This window comes from Colletotrichum godetiae (genome assembly GCF_030913485.1).
Source record: "Colletotrichum godetiae strain CBS 193.32 chromosome Unknown BDP55scaffold_19, whole genome shotgun sequence".
NCBI lineage: Eukaryota > Fungi > Ascomycota > Sordariomycetes > Glomerellales > Glomerellaceae > Colletotrichum > Colletotrichum godetiae.
Window position 1 is genome coordinate 766644 of NW_026851267.1, and position 23278 is coordinate 789921.

At 52.3% G+C, this 23278-nt stretch overlaps 5 protein-coding genes across 5 annotated transcripts; 3 read left to right on the top strand and 2 right to left on the bottom strand.

Annotated features, from left to right (window-relative positions):
• Nucleotides 1-2856: 2856 nt before the first annotated feature.
• On the top strand, nucleotides 2857-4047 carry BDP55DRAFT_663189 (uncharacterized protein). The gene is made up of 2 exons (XM_060574859.1): nucleotides 2857-3394; nucleotides 3458-4047. Exons 1-2 carry the CDS (start codon nucleotides 2935-2937, stop codon nucleotides 3898-3900), a joined length of 903 nt encoding a protein of 300 aa, XP_060430121.1. The 5' UTR covers nucleotides 2857-2934; the 3' UTR covers nucleotides 3901-4047.
• BDP55DRAFT_663192 (aldehyde dehydrogenase domain-containing protein) lies at nucleotides 4048-6367 on the bottom strand. Its single transcript, XM_060574860.1, has 3 exons — nucleotides 5701-6367; nucleotides 5040-5641; nucleotides 4048-4983 (listed from the first exon to the last, which is right to left on the bottom strand). The coding sequence occupies exons 1-3, from the start codon at nucleotides 5984-5986 to the stop codon at nucleotides 4390-4392; spliced, it is 1482 nt and encodes a 493-aa protein (XP_060430122.1). The 5' UTR covers nucleotides 5987-6367; the 3' UTR covers nucleotides 4048-4389.
• Nucleotides 6368-6737: 370 nt separating this feature from the next.
• BDP55DRAFT_121273 (uncharacterized protein) lies at nucleotides 6738-8982 on the bottom strand. The gene is made up of 3 exons (XM_060565454.1): nucleotides 7598-8982; nucleotides 7322-7530; nucleotides 6738-7240 (listed from the first exon to the last, which is right to left on the bottom strand). Exons 1-3 carry the CDS (start codon nucleotides 8560-8562, stop codon nucleotides 6966-6968), a joined length of 1449 nt encoding a protein of 482 aa, XP_060430123.1. The 5' UTR covers nucleotides 8563-8982; the 3' UTR covers nucleotides 6738-6965.
• A 5184-nt stretch (nucleotides 8983-14166) lies between these two features.
• Nucleotides 14167-16295, top strand: BDP55DRAFT_663199 (methyltransferase domain-containing protein). Its single transcript, XM_060574861.1, has 9 exons — nucleotides 14167-14453; nucleotides 14517-14552; nucleotides 14615-14708; nucleotides 14767-14808; nucleotides 14867-15021; nucleotides 15087-15124; nucleotides 15192-15329; nucleotides 15395-15814; nucleotides 15882-16295. The coding sequence occupies exons 1-9, from the start codon at nucleotides 14394-14396 to the stop codon at nucleotides 15916-15918; spliced, it is 1020 nt and encodes a 339-aa protein (XP_060430124.1). The 5' UTR covers nucleotides 14167-14393; the 3' UTR covers nucleotides 15919-16295.
• A 177-nt stretch (nucleotides 16296-16472) lies between these two features.
• BDP55DRAFT_631810 (uncharacterized protein) lies at nucleotides 16473-17797 on the top strand (the record flags this gene model as incomplete). The annotated part of the gene is made up of 2 exons (XM_060572331.1): nucleotides 16473-16496; nucleotides 16634-17797. The coding sequence occupies 2 exons, from the start codon at nucleotides 16473-16475 to the stop codon at nucleotides 17795-17797; spliced, it is 1188 nt and encodes a 395-aa protein (XP_060430125.1).
• Nucleotides 17798-23278: the final 5481 nt, after the last annotated feature.

Below are 23278 nucleotides of genomic sequence, written 5' to 3' on the forward strand. Positions count from 1 at the left end.
GTCACCGGTGAGAATACTTGAGTAGATCCGGCAGTCTACCTTGCATGTAGCCATGTGTCTTGCGGCCATTAAGACAAGGTAGACGTGGAATCGAATATCCATCCACAAAGTAGGATAGCGGGATTGATATGAGAGCCACAAGGATTCCGCAGCGCTCGATGCCGTGTTGAGGTCACGGTATCCAACACGGATACTTCACGGTAAACTCTGTTCTAGGTCCATAGAACTTATGCTGCTAGCATGGGCGGGCCAACTATTATCGAGTATCGTGACGAATGACAAATTTCTGCGTCCCGACCAAGAACATCCTCATCTCGAATTGTTTGCGTATCCTTCACCTCAACGTAACGGTCAAACGCAGGCCACACAGGCCCTAGAAGCGTCATACTCTCGATGCTTCCCGCGTGAGCCTGGAGTCATACTCGACACCATGTCACAACGAACCTTAAAGCGTACATGCCCGTTTTTCCTCGAGTGCTACCCAGTGTTTCTTGTATCATCCTCGAACAACCTCCATGCCATCTGGTATCTGCAGAGGTCGACATCATCAAGGAGGGCGCACCACTAGCCGTCCTTGCTCTTCTTGAACGAATCAAAAATGCATGTCGCGAGTAAGAGATGTACGACTCGACTCAACACCCAACCCTCTTCTTCAAACCCGTCGGTCCGAGGGTCTCGGTGGGTTACAACACAAGCAGTTTAAGGGAACACTGAGAGTCTGACCAGACGATCCTGGCGCGTTGGAGCGCGTCAAAACAAAGAGGGAGCAGAAGCTGTTGTAATCCACCAAGGAGAAGCATCTACCGAATCCCCCAGTGACTCCGTGCCAAGTTGCCCTCCAAAAAGATGGAGAGAAGAGATGTGTAAGTGGACGTCTTCCCCGTAGCCCCCCTTTCGTCCCTTGCTCTCCAACCGTATCTCCACATCGGGACCTCCTAGTGCACAATACACAGCCTTAATCATGTGGAAACGAAGAATGTCGTGCACATTTGTGGAGACGCAAGAGGTCAGTCATGCTGACCGGGCACAACAAACAGGGAAGACTGATGCTGCCTTGTTTCCGAGTCGGCTCACCGAGATTATCGAAGTCAAAAAGAAGGAGTGGGAGAAACTTGGCTTCAATGCCAGCCTATATGGAAGGTCACATCGCAGGCTCAGCAACTCTCACCGGAATAACACGCTACTCTCAAGAATTCGGGTCCTCCGCCCGAGATGGCGCTAAAAGCCAAGCTTGCGGTCAAAATTCCTTAGTGTCGCGTGCCTTGGAGACCAGTTGGAGACGGACGGCACTTGCGCAGGGGAGGTCGGAGTTGGATTGGGACAGATGGGGGTGCCCTGCCGGCCAGAGTAGGAAATGATACGATTCCCGTTGTGGTGTGTAGGACCCTGAAGGCGGGGGTTGCGGGGGTCAACCCGTTCCCAGATATTCCAACTTTCGGGCTGACGAGATTTCAATATAGAAACTCGCCCAGGGTAGCCCGGACTCAGGAACCGAAGTCATTTTGCGAGTGGGCATCCGAGTCGGCGCAACAGAAAAATCTTGTAATTCTGTTGTTGTCGATTCATGGGCTGGGTAACCCCAGTGCTCAACATGAACTCACGACTGGAGGAGGGTGGGAGACATATCAAAAAGTTCAGAACGGTTAGGGTTTGCCGGGAAACGGGCAATGACGACAACCACGTTTTGCAATCCGGCAGAGCAGAGGTCTAAAAGGGTCTCACATCGGCTCATGCTGCCAAACCTCGCACACCAGCCTTGCCCTCTTCGTCGCAAGAGTTGTTGCAATAACACCAGGGCTCCCGAGTCAGGATAGCCGCCCGGGGTTTCATCGCCAGGCCTCTTTTGTTTGCAGTGTGCTACGGGAGCACCAGAGAGCGTAGCAAGGGACGAGCAGGACCAAAGGTCCACAACACCCACATCGCCGCCCTGGCGTAACGGGAACCAAAGGGGCCACCATCCTGGCCGAGCATGGGTCCGAACGCCGTTTTTCTGCCCTGCTTTTCAACATCTTGCTTGTTCCGACCTCCGTTCCACCGTGTTCCTTGTTTGCATCTCACAAAGAACCCGGATTTTCTTGAAAGCGATAATATTACGATTTTCCAAGGTTCCCAGCGTCGCACCCGCGCTGGAGCACCGCCGTTTGTGAGAGGGCGAGCTACGCTTTCCTCCCTTTCCATTACATGTATTTCCGCTGTAATTTTTGTCATTTGTGTACATGCCTTGACACTCAACGGGTTCATGCCTCGCTGTCCCGGTTGTCGGTCGGGCAGCAAACGGTCATTGGGACCAACAGGTATAACGCATTGTTTAAGATACCTTTCGTCTCAAAACTTGCGCCGTCCATCCCCATCTCTCGCCTAAAGTTAGAAAAAAGAGGGGACCGATTTCCGAACAAAGACTAGTCATGTCATCGGAGCATCAACGTTGTGATCTGCGGTCCCCTTTATGCCTCTGCCGAACCGACGACATCCCGGTCTGTTCATCGAGTGTGTGATACCCTAGATCTCGCGCGCTATTAAACAACGATAAACTGAACGCGATCCCGTCGCTCTCTCGTTCTCACGGGTCTGTCGTGAGCAGAATTTTGGACGAAATCCCAGATGATCTAATAGCTATTCGCAATGTGTTCAACAGCTCCCGCCAACAGCCTCTTCGGGGGCGCGTCCTTTTCCATACCTTATCATACTCTCGATGGAGCTGTCATCGCTAGCAAGATGGCTTCCTCTACCATGGTGGTCACGGAATCAGTGACAGAGATCACAGAAGTGACAGAACCAACAGAGGAACTGGCTCAGTTGATATCATCACCGACCATTTATCTCGATGACAATGGCGACCTGAGACTCTCCGTCGGCGGCGACGTCGAGGACCACCCACAAGATTTCGTCGTCTGCTCAAGAGCACTCGGTCGAAGCTCGCCCGTTTTGAAGGCCATGCTATTTGGTCGCTTCCTGGAGTCTCGCCCGCTGGAGGGTGCCGGAGAGTGGTCCGTCGACCTGCCCGAAGACTCGCCAGAAGCAATGGAAATCGTATTAAACATCGTTCACGGTCACTTCAACCTCGTACCCGAGAAGCTACCATTGATGCGTCTCTACAACGTTCTCACCATCACGGAAAAGTACGACATGACCGTTATCGTTCGCCCATGGGCTCGCTCATGGATGCAGGGCGTTAAGCACCAGACTGACAATGCGCATTTGCTCTGCGTCGCTTGGGAACTGGGAGACACCGAGGTCTTTGAGACGATGTACAAGAAGATCACATATGAGTCAATGATTGATCTTCAGGGAAGGGTCGTATTTGGACACTTGGCGCGCATTTGGAAGCCTGGGCCAGAGGGATACAATTTTCCCCTTGAGAAGATTGTTTACCTACGGCCCCCGGAAGTCTTTGGTAAGTTTCTCTCGTCAGTCAACTCATTTTACGTGGTCCAATGGCTGACATGGCAATCAACAGAAACCATCGCGAAGCACCGCCAGGCACTTGTCTCGGCCTACTTGGACCACTTCGTCCTCCTTTACCGATGTCTCAAAGACGGATGCAGATACATGAAAGGATACTACCACAGCTCACCAGACGCCGAGGAGTGCAACAGCATGCTCCTCGGGTCACTAGTGAGGTGTCTCGCCAAGGGAAAGGTCGACATTACGTTGCCGAATCCCTGCGAATCTTACAGAGGAAATGTGGAATCCTTGGAGAAGGCCATCGGCGCCGTCAAGCTCTTGACGGTGCACAAGCCATCTCCCGCAAACCAGTGTTTGAAGCGGATAGAAGAGGAGTTGGCCAAGGGCGCATTGGCCGCTGGCGTCACAAAATCGGAGTTGGTCATCGTTCAACCAGAGCATCGGGGATACCTGGAAAAGCAAGCTAGCAAGACTGGAGTTGTCATGGCTGGATAGAAAGGTCGGCGGCATCATCGGTGTGAGAATTGAATTATGGGATAGGAAATCTTGTTTCTGGGGTGCTTGGGGGGGAGGATGCATGGTTTGGGAATGGTTACGTCTGGAGTTTTGGGCAGAGTTACGGGAGACTGTATGAAATCATTCAGGGAGATTAGATTTTTTTTACCCCATCTCTTTAATTGCTCGTAAAGAGTCTAATTACAACTTTCAACCAAATCAAATCAGGAAAACACGCGTGGCAACAGCACGGGGTAAGCTGACTCTAGCTTCGTCTGTGCATGGGGAGATCAGCGCGAGGTGGAACTGTGTGTTCACGGACGTCATCATGCGGTATCAAACGGCGCAAAGATGGGATAAACACTTGAATCAGAACCTCGAACTTTTTGTTTTGTGCCAATATGCCAACCTATAGAAGATGTCATCAGAGTAAACGCCCAGCCAAAACCCCATATTTGCCCACTATCAGAAGCCAGCACGCATGACTCTTCAGTTGAAGCCAAGGTTGCCAATCGTGACAGACTTGATGTTCTGGTACTCTGCCAGTCCATACTTGCTGCCCTCCCGACCAAGTCCACTCTCCTTCACACCACCAAACGGCGCCTCCGCAGCGCTGATGAGACCGGTGTTGACGCCCAGCATGCCGCACTCCAACCGCCTCGCTACACGCATGACTCGAGAGATATCCTTGCTGAAGAAGTAGCCCGCGAGGCCGTACTCTGTGGCATTCGCCAGCTCGACGGCCTCTGCTTCTGTCTTGAAAGAGAAGATGGCCGCGAGAGGGCCAAAGGTCTCGTCGTTTGCGACCTCCATGTCGGTCGTGACTTCGCTGATCACCGTAGGCTCGTAGAAGTATCCCTTGAGCCCCTCCGGCGTCTTACCGCCCGTGTGGAGCACTGCACCCTTCTTCAGCGCATCTTGTACATGAGCGTCCACCTTCTGTACGGCTGCGGCGTTGACGAGGGGGCCTTGTGTGATGCCCTCGTCGATTCCACGGCCAAGTTTGTACTGCTTTACGCGGGCGACGAGTTTCTCGATGAACTGGTCCTTGACTGCCTCGTGGACGAGCAGTCTATTTGCGCACTTGGAAGATTTGTTAGTCGGGTTACTCAGCCATTGTTCTGATTGTAAGGACTTACCACGCAGGTCTGACCGGAACATCTGAACTTGCAAATCAAGGCACCCTCAACCGCCTGGTCAAGATCCGCATCGTCAAACACGATGAACGGGGCATTACCCCCCAACTCCATGCTCACGCGCTTCATCGTGCCCGCCGCAGCCTTGGTGAGCATCTTGCCGACCCCTGTTGACCCAGTGAAACTAAGCTTCTTCACGATAGGGTTGTTGGCGAGTTCCATCGACGCCTCTCTGTCCTTGGTCGGTACCACGTGGATGATATCAGACGGGATGCCAGCAGCGAGTGCCAACTTGGCCAGGGCAAGAGCGCTGAAGGGGGTTTCGCTTGGAGGCTTGATAATGACTGAGCATCCCGCTGCAAAGGCTGGGGCGATCTTGCGTGTGATCATGGCTGCTGGGAAGTTCCACGGGGTAATGATGCCGCAGACGCCCACGGGCTCCTTGAATGTGAATACAGTGGTGTTGGCGTATGATGAAGGAATGGTATCGCCGTATGACCGTGTCGCTTCCTCGGCGAACCAAGAGATGAAAGAAGCGGCGTAGACCACCTCACCTCTGGCCTCGGCAAAGGTCTTGCCATTCTCCAAAGACAGAATCAAGGCCACTTCCAATACGTCAATATCAGTGTTTCCGGCGGATCGCCACATGGTGCCAGATACTCACAGTCGTCAGCGTTGGCAATGACCAAATCGAACCATTTTCTTAACAGAGCGCCTCGCTCTTTTGCTGTTGTTGACTCGTGAAACTTGGCTGATCCCTTCTTTGCGCTCTCAATGGCGTCGACGAAGTCTTGCCGGCTCAAGTTGGCGCACTCTTGCAGAACTGTTGCGCTTGATGGCTCGTACACGGGGAAAGTCTTGCCATCCTGACCATTCTTCCACTCCCCGGCGACGAGACCGGAAGAGACCAGCAGGCTCTTGTCCTGGAGCTTGGCAAAGACGTCTGCCATTTTGTGCTTCTATGTGACGTGATCTGTGCTGGTTTCTCGCCTTTGGTTATCAATCGAGAAAGATGAGAACAGTGGAACAGCTACGTTGCGAACTTCGTGAATGGGAGCTTGCTCTTTTATGTCCCGTTGTCAAACTGTTTTACCAAAATTCGCGACATTTCTTACCTTAATAAATCACCCCATTCTCGTAGCGGTCTCAGCCGAGCCTCGGAGCATTGCGGGGGATGCAAATCGACGGCGATCCGGCTGCCGGTCGTGCATCAAACCCACCGAGGCTCATGCAGGAGATATTGGCGCTAGCGAATGCCTCGGAACTACGGAGGACCGTTTATATACAACCCCGCAGACGAAGCAGCTCCCCCTCAGTCGGCACTATATGAGTGCTGCTGAAGTTGATCAATCAAGGACCGTCCTCGGCTCCATTCTCTTAGTCACGGTTACTACGAGTGGCTTTACTCTAAGGCACTGTGTGCGGGGAGGCGCGGGAATTCCCTCGCTTCCCGGCCGGGCCGGCCCCATTTGATGTGGGTCAACCGGCCCGGCGGGCTCCGACCACCTGAATCTACCGGCCCGGCCCCGATGACATGACAAGACTGGTTCCGAATGATCACATCCGGGTAACCACGCTCAATATTGAGCGTTCACTGTTGTGTTATGCGGCGGTCTAGACCTTTTTTCATGGGCAACAGTCAATGTTGTGATTTTTCTCGTGACAGATCACTCTTTCCAACGCAGGGCATCGGCCACCGGTTCTCTTCATTGGCGAAGTGGCAGTCTGCTCAACGCACATGATCTAAATCACACTTGGGAGACCAGAGGGGTATATTTGAGCATGTAACAATCAGATCCCATAGATTACATGTAACTCAGCTCGAGATCCGTCTACGTGCATGTGACACGCGTTCCTGTGTCAAAGCCAGATTTTGTTGGAGCTTTTCGTCGTACTCTGGCTGTGAGACTGAGAGGTCTGGAAAAAGATTCAGTTGAGTTTGAACGATCCTCTGACCAGGCCATGGGAGGTGAAGATTCCTCTGGGATCAACCGCCTTCTGGATTTCCCGGAGTCTGTTTTTGTTCTTCTCTCCATATCCCGAGAAAGGGTCTTGATTGTAGTTTGCATAGTTGATGTACAGCCATGGGTGCAACAAGCCCATCGACTCAGCTTCAGCCTTGGATCGGTTAATGACTCGGTCGGCATAGGCATACATCGCCGCATCATCGCCCGAGTTAGACCATCCGAGAGTGAGGAGCGCAACTGTTTGGTGGTATAGACAATTAGCGAATTGTTCACATCTATGTAAGAGATGTATGAAGGGTAAGATAGTGGGAGGCATACTCATCAATGGGCCATCAGACTCAACGCCGAGAGCATTCCCTCCCCTCACTTTCATGGCATCGATGGCGTTCTTGTGCAGGGCCTGAACGACCAGCGACGAGGAGATCCCCGGAGTATTCTTGACACCTGTAAATTCTTCCGTGTAGATGTTGATCAATTGCTTGTGCAGAACACAAGAAGGCCGGAAGGTAATGGAAGCATAAATACGACTATGATCCAGTTATAACATGCCTCAATCTGCCAACGAAACTGTTCGTGGCTTGATACTAGGCTTACCGTAATCCATGGGGAGAGACGCTATCGAGACTATGATTGCTCATCCAGTCGACACGAAGAATGCTCGTTTCATAAGGAATTTTGTTCAATTCGGCGAAGACAGGAGGCTCAACAACAGGTTCATAGTATGCTTGTGAGACACTCATGCTGAATCGATCACTGGCAGAGTCGTAGGAGTTGCGACTCCAAAAAGACATGTACGTGTCAACGGCCAGATTAGTCGCCAGTTGATAAGACTGATCGACGAGCTGATCAGTGTAGTTAACGTTGTAGGTTCTCGAGCCACCCCACTTCTGACCTTGCGGTACGAGTCGCGAGCAGAAGTTGGTAATGACACCGAAGTTGTTGCCGCCTCCGCGCAGAGCAAAGTATAGGTCAGGATGAGCAGTTTCAGAGACATTGACAATGGTGGCATTCGGCAGCACGAGCTGGTGCAAAGTGAGTGAGCTTGGGACTTGTGATGTGGCAACAAAACATGGAGTCTGACATGGAATTGAGACGCTTACCTGGTATTCCCAGACATTATCCACGGCCAAGCCGTATTGCGGTCCAAGATCAGAGAGTCCACCACCGATAGTGAATCCCGGAAGTCCAACGTCGGCAGTTCTTCCGCCCACCATCGTAAGGTTGTATTTCTCCAGTGCCAAATAAGCGTCGCGAAGAACATGACCAGGTCCAAGATTTGCTTTCGTGCGGTCCTCTGAAATCTCAATGTGGTCCATGAGGTGCAAGTCGATCGTAATGCCACCGACAGAGTTGGAGGCGTCCAAGTTTGTCATGTGCCCGCCGCCCTTGATGGCGAAGCGGCACCAGTTATCGACGGTGATCTCAACGACTCTTGATACCTGGGCAGCAGTCGTTGGCTCTATGCGGCAGGCAGGAAGAGCCTCCTGCTGCTTCATGTCCCATATCGCGAAGGAAGGGTCGTTGCTACCCAGATGAACGGCAGAGCCGAACTCCTCCATCAATTGGGAGCACTACTTGTTGATCAGTACGGGGTAAATATGAGGAGGACCACGCTCATAAGAGTATCTCACTGCTTGACTGCAGCCGGCAGTTATGGAAGGCTCAGCCGCGAGACCCAAGCGTGTCTGGGCGAGGAGACCCAGAATGTGTCCAATAGCCATGGTATGATGTCCGGATGCAATGCCTCAATCTGAATAATGAATGAAAAAATGTGAGGAATGCTCGATTCACTTTGAAAGATATCTGCTGTATTTATCGCTGTCCAGATGACAATAAGGGGTTGATCCAATGTCTTCAAAACTGAACGTATCAATGGTACTTGCTGCCCGTATACAAGGAGCCGTCGCGTACCCTTCCGAGCTGCTACTTTAGGAGAAAATGAGCTTGGCTAAGATATGATCGTTCAAACTAAGACCCATAACATACTATATGCAAGTGACAAGATCAACTGTCGTCATGGGGAATCACACTGTACAATTTAGCGGACCCCGCGTGACCCACGGGCTTTTGAGTTGACACTAACAACATCCTTTTGGAGTGCTGCTTTGCGATCCGGCATCAACAACAATATGCTACGTCAGGACATGCACCTTGCCTAATCTCACCGCCAAAACTTGCAGGTATGTGACCGAAGTCATAGCCACGCGGCCTGCCAAGAAGCTGGGGACCTCATCCTTGAAGTAACTGACTGCACGGATATGGCGATGCAAAAGACGACACCCCACATAGACCACCATGTCCAGATAAGGTCTACCTTGAAGTCCGCGACAAGAACAAGGGATTAATGCGGATCAACACTCTAGCGACATACCCCATTCTGCGGGTCGTCCCGTAGATTTCTTCTGGCAAAAAGACCTGTCCAGCGAAGAGTGTGGGAAATCTCTTCCTTCGCACGGCATTACATCTGCCTCACCTGGAGGAGCTTGCGCGTACATGTATGCAACAGTACACTCAACTGTGATTTCAACCATGATATGAATAGATGCGGCAAACGCTACGATTGGAGAGAAGGCGAATGGGGTCGAAGAAAGACTGCGGTGCTCTGCGAATCTACATGTATTCAAGGCAGTATTTTCCGCCGAAAGATGATGCCATCAGAGTTCGAGAGTGTCAGCAGGCTGCATGATACCCCTCACCCGTACTGGCTCAGGTCCCTGATTCTTCAACTACGTCCCATGATGGCGCTAAGACCCAGGCCGTCCCGATCACTTATGTTCTCGGTCGCCGAAAGCTTCCCTCAATCATCTAACGATATGACGAAATTTAGAAGTTGATAATCCAGACGCTCTTGAGTCCTCCGTGCATTAAGGCCGAAACCACCCACCAAAAATAGAAGAAGTGCCAGGCTGACCGGCCGTTATTTGGTTATACAACGTTTGCGGTGGCAGGATCAATTTAGAGAAGCTTACATGATCGGGGCCAATCTTTTAGTGGAACTAAAGTATCTCATATGCAACGTGCTGACGTGCTGGGGTTAGGACGCCTTATCGGGACCGCCCAGCAGGAGATAGGACGAATGGGCCGGGTCACGTTGGAAGTCTCAAGACTTTGACTCGAACGCAAAGGAGTAGTCCCAGTGTATGTCATAGAGGATCAGCAGAGGCAAATGAACCGAGCTCACTAATCACCACACGGCATAGCGCCGAGCTTTGAGGACAACAAGAGCAAACTTGGGCAATTTGACAGGTACTGACAGGTACTTTGCCCCGGTTTTGTCTGCCTTGAAGTTTGATCGAGTCAAAGTGGACTGACTGACTGATCCCTATATTGACCGGTTCACCTATGGTGTCAACATCAAATAGTATTGTAGGGCCCAAATGCAAGACACGCAGTCCACATCGAGTGCCAAGTAACTGAGGTCCATCATCGCCAGATGTTCGTTCCTCTCATTTCTGTGGAAAACCTGACGTATTGAGGCTTGGCCTACCCTGCTGAGTCGGTCATATCCACGCTTGACAAGTTGTAACAAGACGTGGGACTAGACAAGACAACAGCAAGAAATGTGAGCCCGCACTATAACAGCATCCCGAAGGACCTCAGAATCATAAGTAATGGCATCTCCACAAGCCAGATCAGATAAATGAGAACACTTTTGAAAGAATGATTGCGAGGTGTCTAATCTTTGTCCTCGTCACGACAGTCTGCGCAAGCAGCACCAACCTCTTCTCGGGAGCCAATGATGACACTCTCATTTTGTTGAAGCTCTTCCACAAGGACTTAACTTCTGGAGTCCTCAGGACATTGGAGAATCCAAAATTTAAGAGAAAGACTCGTTTACAGAGTACCAAGGCTTATTTCATTTCTTTGGCTGCTGCTGAATATACTCACCTCACCTAAGCCACAGGAACAATGGCCGAGAAGCGGCAGCATCTTGTTCCTGGAAGCGATTGAGATTATTTTGCTGTTGGTCTGGTTCGTCGAGCTGGATGCGAGTTGGACGCGAGTTCGCTTCGCTAGGGTTCATAATTTCGAACAATAATTGGTTACCGGCACCTGTTGCTGCATGGAGCAATACTCCCCTGTTGTTTGTTGAGCCCTTATTCGTCCTTCCTGAAGGAGGTTTATCCTTATGCAGAAACGACGCCTCTTTGTGAAGACACGGCCGCAAGGCAGAGGATTCAATGGCCCACAGTGCTGGTAGTGACACCCACGTGCACTAGAACCTCAACGGCATCTGGTCATCCAACCTTGTTCATCACCCCGAAAAGTCATCCAGAGCCACCGATTGATTGTCCTCAAGAAGTGACGCCATCTACTCTCGTCCAGCTTCCTGTCGCACGATGGGCGTCGATTCTGCCATCGACGTAGATGCAGCACTTCAACCCACGATGCCCAACAAAATGTCCGATCGTGAGGTTATTATTAAGGCTGAGTACCAGGGACGCATATGAAGTCGCTGTTGGCTGGACAAGACAAAACGCTAATGGCTCACCAGAATGGGGCGGAAGCGGAAGAATCGGTAAGACCTAGATACTTCAGATGTATGGATCGAGAGCTGGGAGTTGCCTAGCCGCAGAGAGCTTGACGCTGACGTTCAACCAGGGGAGCGTAGCGTCATCAAATATGAGCGCGACCAGCTCAATCTTTGAATTTCCTATCGAGAATGGAAGAACCTATCATAAGTACAAAGATGGCAATAAGTCTTCCAACCCTCCAAATCGTCGCTTAATACTCTTCACTCCCTTCCGCCAAGACTTACTGACGTTTAAGGGTAGAATACAACTTGCCCAACAACGAAAGAGAGACGGAACAACTGGTTTGGTGCCCAATCAGGATGCAAATTGATCAATCTAAAGAGGAACCAGACTTGCAGCACACTTTGTTTCTTTGCACATTTGATAATAGGCTCGGCACAGCACCACCAAACGATCCGAGAAGTAAAATTGGTAGACATCTCGATGTAGGTAGGTACAGGGGGTGGGATATGGGCTATCGACTAGGGTGAAGAACACCCGAAATCCGAGGTCAGTCATTCTACGAGTCTGCAAGGTGAACAAGAAACATGGACCCATGTGTCGAAGGTTCGGGGTATCGATCTCTCAGCTGCACAGCCAACTTTGTAAGCCATCTGATTGATTGGAAGACCCGACAAGATAAGAAATGATAATGCTGATTATTTAGTACACCGCGGAATGTGCAATTCCTGATTGACGACCTCGAAGAGCCATGGACCTACTCTCGACCTTTCGACTACATACACAGCCGGATGATGAATTCCTCAATTAGAGACTGGCGAGAGCACATAAAGGACTGATATGAGCGAGTACCCAAGATGATGAACGCTCACCAACATGGATGATGAAGCTTCTTGACTAAGCCTCATCGTCGCACAGTAACTTGCATCCGGGTGGAGTTTTGGAGTTGAACAAAATTGACATTGCTCCCCTATTTGATGACGGTACCTTGAAAGTAGAACACTCCATCTGCCGAACGGTCGGGATGCTGCAAGAAGCATCGGAGCTATTGGGGCACCCGTATCAAGATGTCAAGACATTGAAGGCGGCCCGTCCTTATGAACACGGGGTTTACTGGTGTGACGATGAAACACTTCAAATGGCCTACCAACTCTTGGACGAAAGAAACAATGCACAAATAGCTCGGGTTTCAGAATAATGAAAATCTCACATAAGGATGGGAGGCGATTTGTATGGCGCCGCTGACGAGGGCTATGCGTTGGACCAAAAATAAGGTTTTGGTGTTGATGGCCGAGAACCACAGGGAATTCTGTGATCGAAATATCCACGCGTACTTATCCATGTGAGTTACCCATGCGCCTCCGCTACCTGTCAACTATGCTTTGCAAACGGTTTCATATCAGCCTACATATGTTTTCTAGATGGTGATTTACGGGCGGAAGCCAGTGGACGTAGATGTTGCTCGTGACGACAGCAACGAGGAGAGTCACGAAGGAAATCACAAGGAAGGATGCATGTATGATGAAAGGTGGCACAGAGCGCGGACATATGTCAACATTAGAGAAGATCAACAGGGATGACTGTAGGCCATCAAGAACCCTACACATGCGCCTGTTCAGAGCCAGGAGCACCTATACTTCCCTCAACAAGTTGGCAAGAAAAATCTGAAAATGACAAGAATGATGGCATAAAGATTCAAGAGATGCTATTCAGGTCCGCCACCATGCCATGCCGTCTTGGACTAAAAAAGTCGTCATACAAAATGGTCAAAGTCGCTGTAATGGGCTTACTCGGGCGGCGGTCGCTGGCCGGACCAGGTTGAGCTCTCGGCCGAAGGCGGGTTCAACTGGTGTACTGTACCTGTACCAGGCTAGAAAGTCTTAAAGGACGCGCATTTGGACTTGAAAAACCTGGGAGATCCGTTTTGGTTGCAATGGGGTAAGCAAAATTGAGAATGTCCGTCGGTGCTGGAACAATGCTCTCCATGCTCAGCCGCCTGATGTTCGCACCGCATGGAATTGGGGCTTGCAAGTGACCAGTTCCTGTCACAGGATCTTGGTTTACAATATGGCAAATAACAGGCAAAACACCAAGGCACGCCTTCAAGAATTCGGAGACAAGGTAATCTCGGTCGCTCCAATCACCATGCCCTTGGCCTTTTCTTCTCAGTTCAGGGAAGAATACGAGGAGTTCTAGAGGAAGTACGATTTCCGGGATGTTAAAGACTAGCTGGCTGCGTGGTTTGTGTCTCCAGCACCCTGTCGCAGTAGCTTTACGGCGCGTATAGTGACGCATACGGAGATCTCTCAAATATTTCAAATCTTGATCTCGGATTGGACCAGGGTGAAAATTACCAGAATTAAAAAGGACACATGAACTGCTGGGGTGATCATCGCGTTTCGCCAGCCACATTAGTGCACGCTGTTTTCACAGATCGGAAAACTCAAGACAGCCATTCTGTTGTTCACCTTGGGCATCGGATAATGCTAGCACGCAAAGAGAGCGACCGGAACTTCGGAAGACTGTGCCTCATGCGGTGTGGTTCGTTCACACCGCCATAGACGATAAAATATTGTTAGTCCTTGTGCCGCAGGCTAGCTGCCGCTTCTGGAAACTGCTCCCCGATTACCAGGGCTCTGTCGCAGATAGCTGGTTGGATCCGACTGGACAAACCAAAATGCATATCTGCATAGTTGTCTCCAGCCAAGAAGAGGGGTAAATCGACGTGGGACCCCTCCCCAAGATATATCTCGTCGACTTCGCGGGGTGAAGACTTCCCCTTACTCGCCATTGCACAGATATAGATTGTAGCAGATGAACCTAGTGAACGAACGTTACATCCACACTGTCTAAGTCAGATTCTTCCATCGACAAAGAACAGCTCCTATCATTCGCGCTTGGTGAAAGAGGGCAAAATGAGCAACGAGAACAATATCCCCACCCCCCCACCCGCTGCCGCCATTGCGGCTGACGAGGTGAGATATCTTCAGAATTTATCGAGAAATGATGGTTTACTGAACCCCTGCTGCACACCATAGGTCACCGACACTGGCGACAATTCCTCATTAAATGGTGTAAGTTGTAGGGAAATTCGTCAGGACGTGCCCGCAGGAGCAGGCTGACTAGGGCACTTCAGGGTAGCATTGCGCCGTCCACCTCGACAGTCGCGACGTCAATCCTCGAATCTAGACTTGAGAACGGGAGAACGTATCACAAGTACAAGGAAGGCAGTATGAGGAATCTGAATCAGTACTTTTGTTCAGATTGTGCAGTAACTGACCTTGGCAGAGTACTGGGCTCCGAACGATGAGAGAGAGCAGGATAGACTCGGTGCGATTTTATTCTCCCTTTCGATCGCCATGCTTCTTTAATTAACACGTCGGCTTAGACCTTGTGCACAACCTTTACCTCTTGACTTTTGATTACTATCTGGGAACGGCGCCGCCAACTCGAGAGAAATCGAACGTCGGTCGTGTGCTCGACGTCGGCACGGGCACAGGCCTTTGGGCAATTGAATTCGGAGAGGAGCATGAGGAGGCGGATGTTCGTAACGCTTGCTACCCGTTTGACACCGTACAGGATACGCGATGTTGATGAATACTTTTCAGGTTACCGGTATCGACTTGTCGGCTATCCAGCCAAACTTGTATGACTTATGGTTCCCAACACGGTTTCCTTTCCTGACAGACGCGCTGACAAGACTAACGTACTAGCGTGCCTCCCAATGTTAAATTCGAGATCGATGATATCGAGGAGCCGTGGACTTTCAGTGAGCCTTTCGACTACATCCACAGCAGAATGATGAAGGGCAGTATTCGCGACTGGAAGAGGTTTCTCCAAAGCAGTTTTGAGTTGGTTCCCTCACATATGCCTGTGCTGTGGGTGTTTAGTTGCTAATCACTCGGTCATCATGTAGTAATCTCACTCCTGGTGGATATCTCGAGCTGAACGACATCGATTTCTTCCCCATTTCAGACGATGACACGATTCCTAAGGATAGTCATCTCATGAGGGCCTTCAATCTCTGCTTTGAGGCTCTCGCAAAGATGGGTTCACCTTTCGAAGAGTTTAGCCGCTTCGAGACTATGCTCGCCGATATTGGATTCGAAGATATAAACGTGCAGCGGTTCAAGTGGCCTACGAACCCGTGGCCCAAGGACAAGAAACATAAGAACCTAGGCGAGTGGAACTTCGAGAACCTATCGCCCAACTTGGACGGGCTTCTCATGGCGCCCTTGACGCGAGCCCTGGACATGAGCCAGTCAGAAGTCCATGTTCTTGCGATGGAGGCCCGTCAGGAACTCGCGGACAGAAACATCCACGCTTACTTCAATGTGTATGAAACTTTCAGATACCCCCCATGATTCTATCTTAGCCCACTTTCTCTGACCCTTTCTGTCTAGGTGGTCGATCCATGGACGCAAGCCATCTGCGAATTGAAATCGCTAGACACCCATGGGTTCGGGGTTGTAATATCCTTGCATTTTTTCTTCAACGAAGGGGAGGCGCGATTTGTTACTGCGTTAGATTAGCTCGCCAAAGCCAAACATTGTTTGTAGAATTGAACGAACATGAAAAATATGAACTTCGCTCAAGCCCTCTTTCGCCTTCATACAAGTTGAGACTGGCATCCTCATCAAGTTTAAGACTGACGTCTTTGCGGACATCCGAGTTTTGCTCTGACGAGATCTGACGATATGAACGATCTACGGCATTTGAGTGCTCATGGTCGCTAAATTTTGAGTCACTTGATAGCATAACTAGCATTTATTGTTGATTCCACCTGATTGCTGAACAAGCTTGATATCAAGTGGAGCAGAGCGGCTTAAACTGGGGCGAACGCGAGACCACCTCGTATTATTCAATGGGGGGCTTATACACCGATATTAAAAACACTATATATAGAACCTTGAGAGGTTCTTGGCTCACGCCGGCTGCTCCACGATGGATGTAGATCTGAAGGACTAAAACTGGCACAGTCCCATATCACAAACATGAGACATGCATCTAGCTTCTTTGTATGTCGTCCGACCTGCTGCCTGTGTCGTTTAAGCCTTCGGAAATCCCCAAGATGAGAGCTTCAAACAACTTGCTGTCGCAGTGGGCAATTCTACTCACTACTGCAGCAGTTGCCTCAAGCTAATCTATCAATCAGAGAGCCGGTGTCTCAGCCTGCAAATTGCCAGCGACGAATGGTGTGTTCTTCAGCTCTGGATTTGGCTACAAATACGACTGCGCTCCTAGCAAGGGCACCGTCAATGCGATCCTCATCTTCATCGACTTCCCGGACCAGACTGCATCAGAAGCTTCTCCGCAAGAGGTCTACGATCTCCTGATACCCCAGGCCCAGCAATGGTTCAACACGTCCTCCTACGGTCAGCTGTCGCTCAACATCACCGCAGACACGAGCCGCTTCTACCGCATGCCAAAGAACGCCGCCGACTACAATTTTGTTAGACCTTTATCACAGCAAGCTCACTATGCCTACGTTCAAGACGCGTTGGAGCAGTGGCTTGCTGTCACCAATACGCCGGTTCCCAAGGTTAACAGCACCGAGGGCCCCCTGACCGATATCTTCTACGTCATCCCGACCAGGAACGCCACGGGTATTGAGTTGTCTGCAGCGCTCACTGGTGGCGCGTATACTAAGAATGTCAACTACGTTGCGAGAAAAGCCGTCACAATGGGTATTGACACATTCGATTGGTGGGGTTATAAGGCGGTGAATCACGAGACGGGCCATACCTTCTGCTTGCCGGATCTGTATCCCATACCGACGGGCTACACGGGCATGTACGCCGGCAATTGGGACATGATGGCCGACGTGGGTGCGTCCAGCCCGGATTACTTCGCGTGGGATAAGTGGAGGTTAGGCTGGCTCTCCGATGACCAAATCGAGTGCCTCGTTCCGTCTGCCGGTTCCCTAAACGGCAGCAACATCACCTCCTCGACGACGCATAAACTCACACCACTCGAGACTATGGATGGCATGAAAGCCGTGGTCGTGAAGCAAAATAAGACTACGGCATTGGTTGCCGAAGTGAGGTCGAAGGAGGGTAACAATCTTAACTCGTGTACGACTGGCGTCTTGCTCTACACTGTGGCGACAGACCGTGGTACGGGCGAGGGTCCGATCCGAGTCCTCGATGGAAACCCCGGCTGGGGAACAGCCTCTTGCATCAACGACAATCTTGACAATGCGCCGTTGAGTTTGGCGGGCGAAGGTGCAAGCTCTTACACCTCGACAGATCTGGGTGTGACGGTTACCGTGGTGGAGCAGAACGGCGATGATTACACAATCCGCATTGATATATCATAAGCGACAATGGTTAATACGTCGGCCGGATGCTTAAGTAAGATTCATGGGAATAGCGAGATTGAACTCGCCGAAGAATTGCTGGTTAATGGTAAGGTCCCCGACTGCCAAGTTGTGTCAAACGTCAGAGGTCCAAAAATGAGGGCCGATAGAAGGCAGAAGAAACGCAGCAGGCGTGAGAAGTTGTCACTGGGGCCTGTTTCGGCGATTCAGTGCATGTCATAGGGGCATGAACGGCAGTTCATCACACAATTTTGAGAAGCAGTGTTTCGTATGCTGCAGCGACGGCATTCCAAACTTCAGATGTACAGAATGGGACGAAGGACCTCTGTCGTGGATTGAATAAAGGCGGGATTTTCGTGGAAAGACTGCCCACGAGGAGTTCGGCCGGTGCGTTCGGACTGACGCCGGAGACAGAAACAAGTGGCTACATGCTAGAGCATGATAATACCTGATAAAGTTCACGATAACTCATCTTTGATATTGTTTGATCGCCGGCGGCCAAGAAGAAATTGTGCGCCTGATGTGGTGAGGGAAGCACATTCCTTAGGGCCATTATGTTGGATATCAAGAAAATGAACGAGAGTCATTAAAAAGACAAGCAAATTGAAACTCGTCTAGAGCGGGCACTCAATCGTCTCGTTTGTATAAAAACCGGAGTTAACCGCTGGAGTGCTAAGATATCTTCCAAACCAGTGTCGACCAGGTCGATTCACATCGGCACACTGGAGAAAGTTTCCACGACAGTTCGGTCACGGACTGTCAAGGCATTCAATGAGAAGTAAAAACATACCGGTTACGACTGAGGATGAGGATGGTCATGATTCATGGTTAACATCAAGAGCGATCTAGTCATCCAATGAACACAAGTCCAGGCGCTTGAATCGTCCGGTCGTCCGTCGTCTGATCGCTGTGGAACTTTTTAGTACTCGTCCAACCCAATGCACATCCGCGAGTCGATTATTTTCGCCTCAAAGTTGATCGAGGCCCTTACGGCGCTGTAGGCCGAATACCGAATGGCGAAGGAGATCATGCTACACGGGATGGGGTGATATGCGTTGATTGCTTGCCAATACGTCCATCATCCCCGCCACGATGGAAGTACAATGCGACGATTCCCCGCCAGTCAGAGATGACGCGCGAGGGTGACTAGGGCCGCATGGTGATGGCGTCTGAGATTTTCCCCCTTGGCACTGATGCGTCTGAAGTCTCTGATCGCCTGAAACAGTAGATCTTAAGGCAGGCAATGAGTCCAAGGCTCCACTTTCGTTGCCGCAGAAGCGTTGACAGAAGTCGTTCCCGCGACAGGCTGAACAGAGTTCTGGCCAGATGGTGGGATGGTGTCATGCTCACACTCCCGCAGAGAAAAAGGAACGAACTCAGCGACAATGTTCTGGGGTTTTCATAGCATCCGTAAGGTTGTTAAGACACATTTGAGTTTCAATGACACTTGAATCTGACTTCAAGTTTCCTGCAGGCTCTGAGGGGCATGCCCGCTTGTCTAAGATACCAGACCATAATAAGCTTACCAACTAGCGGTACCCTTCCCCGTCCTGAGAGATTGTAGAGACAAACGGCAATATCGTCTGGACTCAGATCATAGTTGGCCAGGAATGGCGGCCAGATTATCCGCTGAGCAAGATCGGTTGAGCAACTTCCCTCTCGCCTAATTTTTCTTGGCATCTGCTGTTAGTGAATGAGTGAGCCTACCACCAAATTACTAACAGCCGAAAACTCTTCACCTCCCCTTGCCGGAGCCCGCATCCGCGATGGCCTCACAGCCGCCGTCGGGCACCGGACTGATGTCGGCCGACCAAGCCGACCCCGAACCAGGCTCCGGGACACCTCCGGAGCCGAACCCCACCTCAAGAGCTAAGCGACGCCGCGACGCCGAGGCACAGCCGACCCGGCCCAGCCTAACGGGAAGCCAGCTTGATGCCACCACCGACGCCCCTACCTCGGCCGAGGGGCCCGCAGCCTCTACCGCATCTGCTCCGAGCGGATCTGCCACAGGGTCCGTCTTGACAGCCCTTGCAGAAGAAGCTAGACAGTACGAGGCACGGAAAGACGTCTTTCTGACCATTGCACGGTCCGTCGACAGCGTTGTCGCCAGCTTTGACGGTTCTAGAAAGCAGATCGCGAAAGAAGCCACTGCCTATGTCATTCAAACCCTCAAGAGACTGATCAATCACGAGACAAGCCCAATAGCGGCCCGGAGTTGGGCGGCTGTCGTCGCACCGATGGCGGGCAACACCACTGCGGCGACCCGGAGCGGCCAGAGCTGCCAGAGCTCTGCCCGCCCGAAGGCCACACTCCCCGCCGAGGATCAGCCGCAGGCGCAGCCGAAGGAGGACCTCCGCATCTTTGCCCGCGTCCCGGAAGAAAGCTTAGCGGCCGCTCGGAAGATCGCACCGTTCGCCGTACGACAGATCGTCTGTAAGGCCGTTGGCCTGGGGCTAGCGGACCTTCCCCACGTCTACCATATCAGCACAGGTTACTCTCTGAAGCCGCGAAACAAGCAAATACAGGAAAGACTACTTGCAAGTAAGGCAAAGCTGGCGGAATGCCTCGGCGCCCACCAGGTCGAGACGCCTATCAAGTGGTACACTTACGTTGTGCCGCGATGCCCAACAAAACTACACAGCATTGGCGGGGACGTCCTGGACCCAGCCACACTCGTTGAAGATGAGGTCTTCGCACAGACAAGACAGAAGCCTGTCCTTGCTCGACCGTCCCGCCTTGGGCCCAACCCAGTCACGAACGAAATATCTTGGCTCATATCATTCACATCAGAGGTCACGCCCTTCAGGCTCTTCAACCAAAGCGGCAGATCTCTGCCCGTCAAGAAACGAAGGACGCTCATCCGACACGACCCCGGCTGCCAGGGCTACCACTCCAACCGGTTCTGCGGACGACGACCGATCTGCAGCAACTGCGGAAGACCTTCCGATTCACACGAAACGGGACCCTGCATGGCCAGGCCCCAATGTGCCAACTGCTGCGGCCCCTTCCAAGCCAGCCACACAGACTGCCCAGCGAGGCCCTCGGCCGTAAACGGCGTCGTCTCCCTTCCCGGTCGAAAGGAGCGGGCTCGGATCCGGAAGGCCGGCCAGAAAGCATCGGACACTCTGTACAAGGCTACTCGATCCGACAGTAGCCAGGAGGCGGCAGGCGTCCCTACCTCCACCAGCCAGAACCAGCAACCCGGCGCCAAGCGCGCGCGCACGAGAACGCCCTCCGCAAGCTCGATCGTTTGCCTCGGTGACGGAAGCACTGACAGCAGCAGCATGGATGAAGACGAGGCGGACGAAGGCGAAGGCGAAGACTCCCCCGACAACACCTCCATCGACCGTCCCGTGCTACCCATGCCAAGCAGGAGCCAACGGGCAGCACAGAAGCCAAACTACAACGTCGCGAATGCCTACACCCACCTCGAACTCGACTCGGAGACGTAAGCCGAGAGCGGCGACCCCACGGATGCTACGCGTTGCGCAGGGCAACGTCGGAAAGATCTCCCCGGCGCACACGGCTTTCCTGCAGCTCTGCTGGGAGGCTCAGATAGATGTGGTCCTCGTCCAGGAACCCTGGACGGGCTGGAAGGACGGAAACGTGCAACTGAACACGCACCCGGGTTTCGACTCTTTCGTCCCGGTCGACTTCTGGGACAGCGAAGGAACCAGACCAAGAGTATTGACCTACACACGCAAAGGGATAGGGATGACGGTGGAGCAGCAGAGGCCTGTCCACACGAGAGACGTACTGTGGCTGGTGGTCGACAAAACGACGACTATCGTCAACGTGTACAGACAACCCCGCGACCCCCACAGCCGCACAACAGGGATACTGCTAGAACTCAAACCCCCGGAGCGAGCTTTGATCGCGGGTGACTTCAACGCGCATCACTACTCTTGGGAGCCCGGGACGAGGAACGGGAACCGGGGAGATGACATCGCAGGCTGGGCAGACGGCCACAATCTCTCTCTTATCAGCGAAGTTGGGGTGGCAACCCAGGATTGCGGACATGTCCTGGACCTGGCTTTCTCTAATATCCCTTTTGCGCACGCGCAGGTCAGCCCACAGCTACACCCGGGAGCTGACCACGAGGCCATCGTGGCCGTCATACCACTACTCAAACGCCCAGTGTCACAGGGAGAGGGCCACCCGCAGCCACGGCCACTGTCAGTGCCCGACTCGGCGCTGCCTCGGCTGAGAGACCTGATCGAAGGGGGGCTAGCTGCGATGCCCAATCTGGGGGATCAACCTACTCCGGAAGACCTGGACGGGCAGGCAAGTCACATCGTCGAGCTCTTCTCCCGAGCCATTGAGGCGGTCGGCAAGAAGAGAGGAAAACATGGTAAAGGCGCGGCTTGGTGGACGGAGGAATGCGCAGAGGCCCACAGAGCATACCGTGCTGCCCGCAACCAACAAGCCTGGGAGACGGAGCAAGATGCGCACCTTTATCTAATGGAGAAACGAAAGGCGTTCCTGAGCACGGTGAGGAAGGCTAAGCGAGCATACTGGGCCGGAAAGATCGATGGAGTCGCTTCAGACCGGGACCTGTACCAGATCATGGGTTGGCGGAAGGCGAGCCTACTGACCAGAGCACCCCCATTGGTTGTGGACAACCAGACGATCGAGGATACTAACGAAAAGGCTCAAGCGCTTCGGGGAGCCCTTCTCGACAGGTTTAGTGCGGAAGATGACGCACCGGGTGACCCGTTTGACGTACCCGTCGTCCCGAGGCGAGCGATTACTTGGCAGGACAATGTTAGCGGAGAAGAAGTGAAGACGGCCACCTTAACAAAGACAACGACCCCTGGTGTGGACGGCATCACAACACGCCTCCTCCAGGCATGCTGGGATGTCATCTCGGAACCGGTCAGGCAGCTATTCCAGTCCTGTATGCGGGCCGGCCACTTTCCTCTGCCCTTCCGCAGAGCTGAGGTGGTCATGATCCAGAAGGCCGGCAGGGATGCCTCCAAGCCCGGGTCCTGGCGGCCGATCGCGCTCCTCTCGTGCCTGGGCAAGGGACTAGAGCGACTGATAGCCAGAAGGATGGCGTCCCTGGCGATTGTCGAGCGCATCATCAGTCCGCAACAGATCGGGGCTCTACAAGGCAGGTCAGCCGTCGATCTGACGACCTGCCTCACCCACGACATCGAGATGGCCCTCCTAAAAGGACTCACGGCGACACTTCTGACTATGGACGTAAAAGGGGCGTTCGACTCCGTCCTTCGGAACCGGCTCGTCATTAGACTGCGTCAGCAGGGATGGCCACATGGCCTGACCAGACTGATCTTTAGCTTCTGCTGCAACCGCACCGCTAGAGTCCGACTGGAAGAAAGCACAACGGAGTACTTCCCGCTGTCATGCGGGCTGCCTCAGGGGTCACCACTATCTCCCATTGCCTTTCTGCTCTACATCGCAGAGATACTTGAAGACGACCCGAACGCGCGATTCGGGTACGCGGACGACATCGCCCAC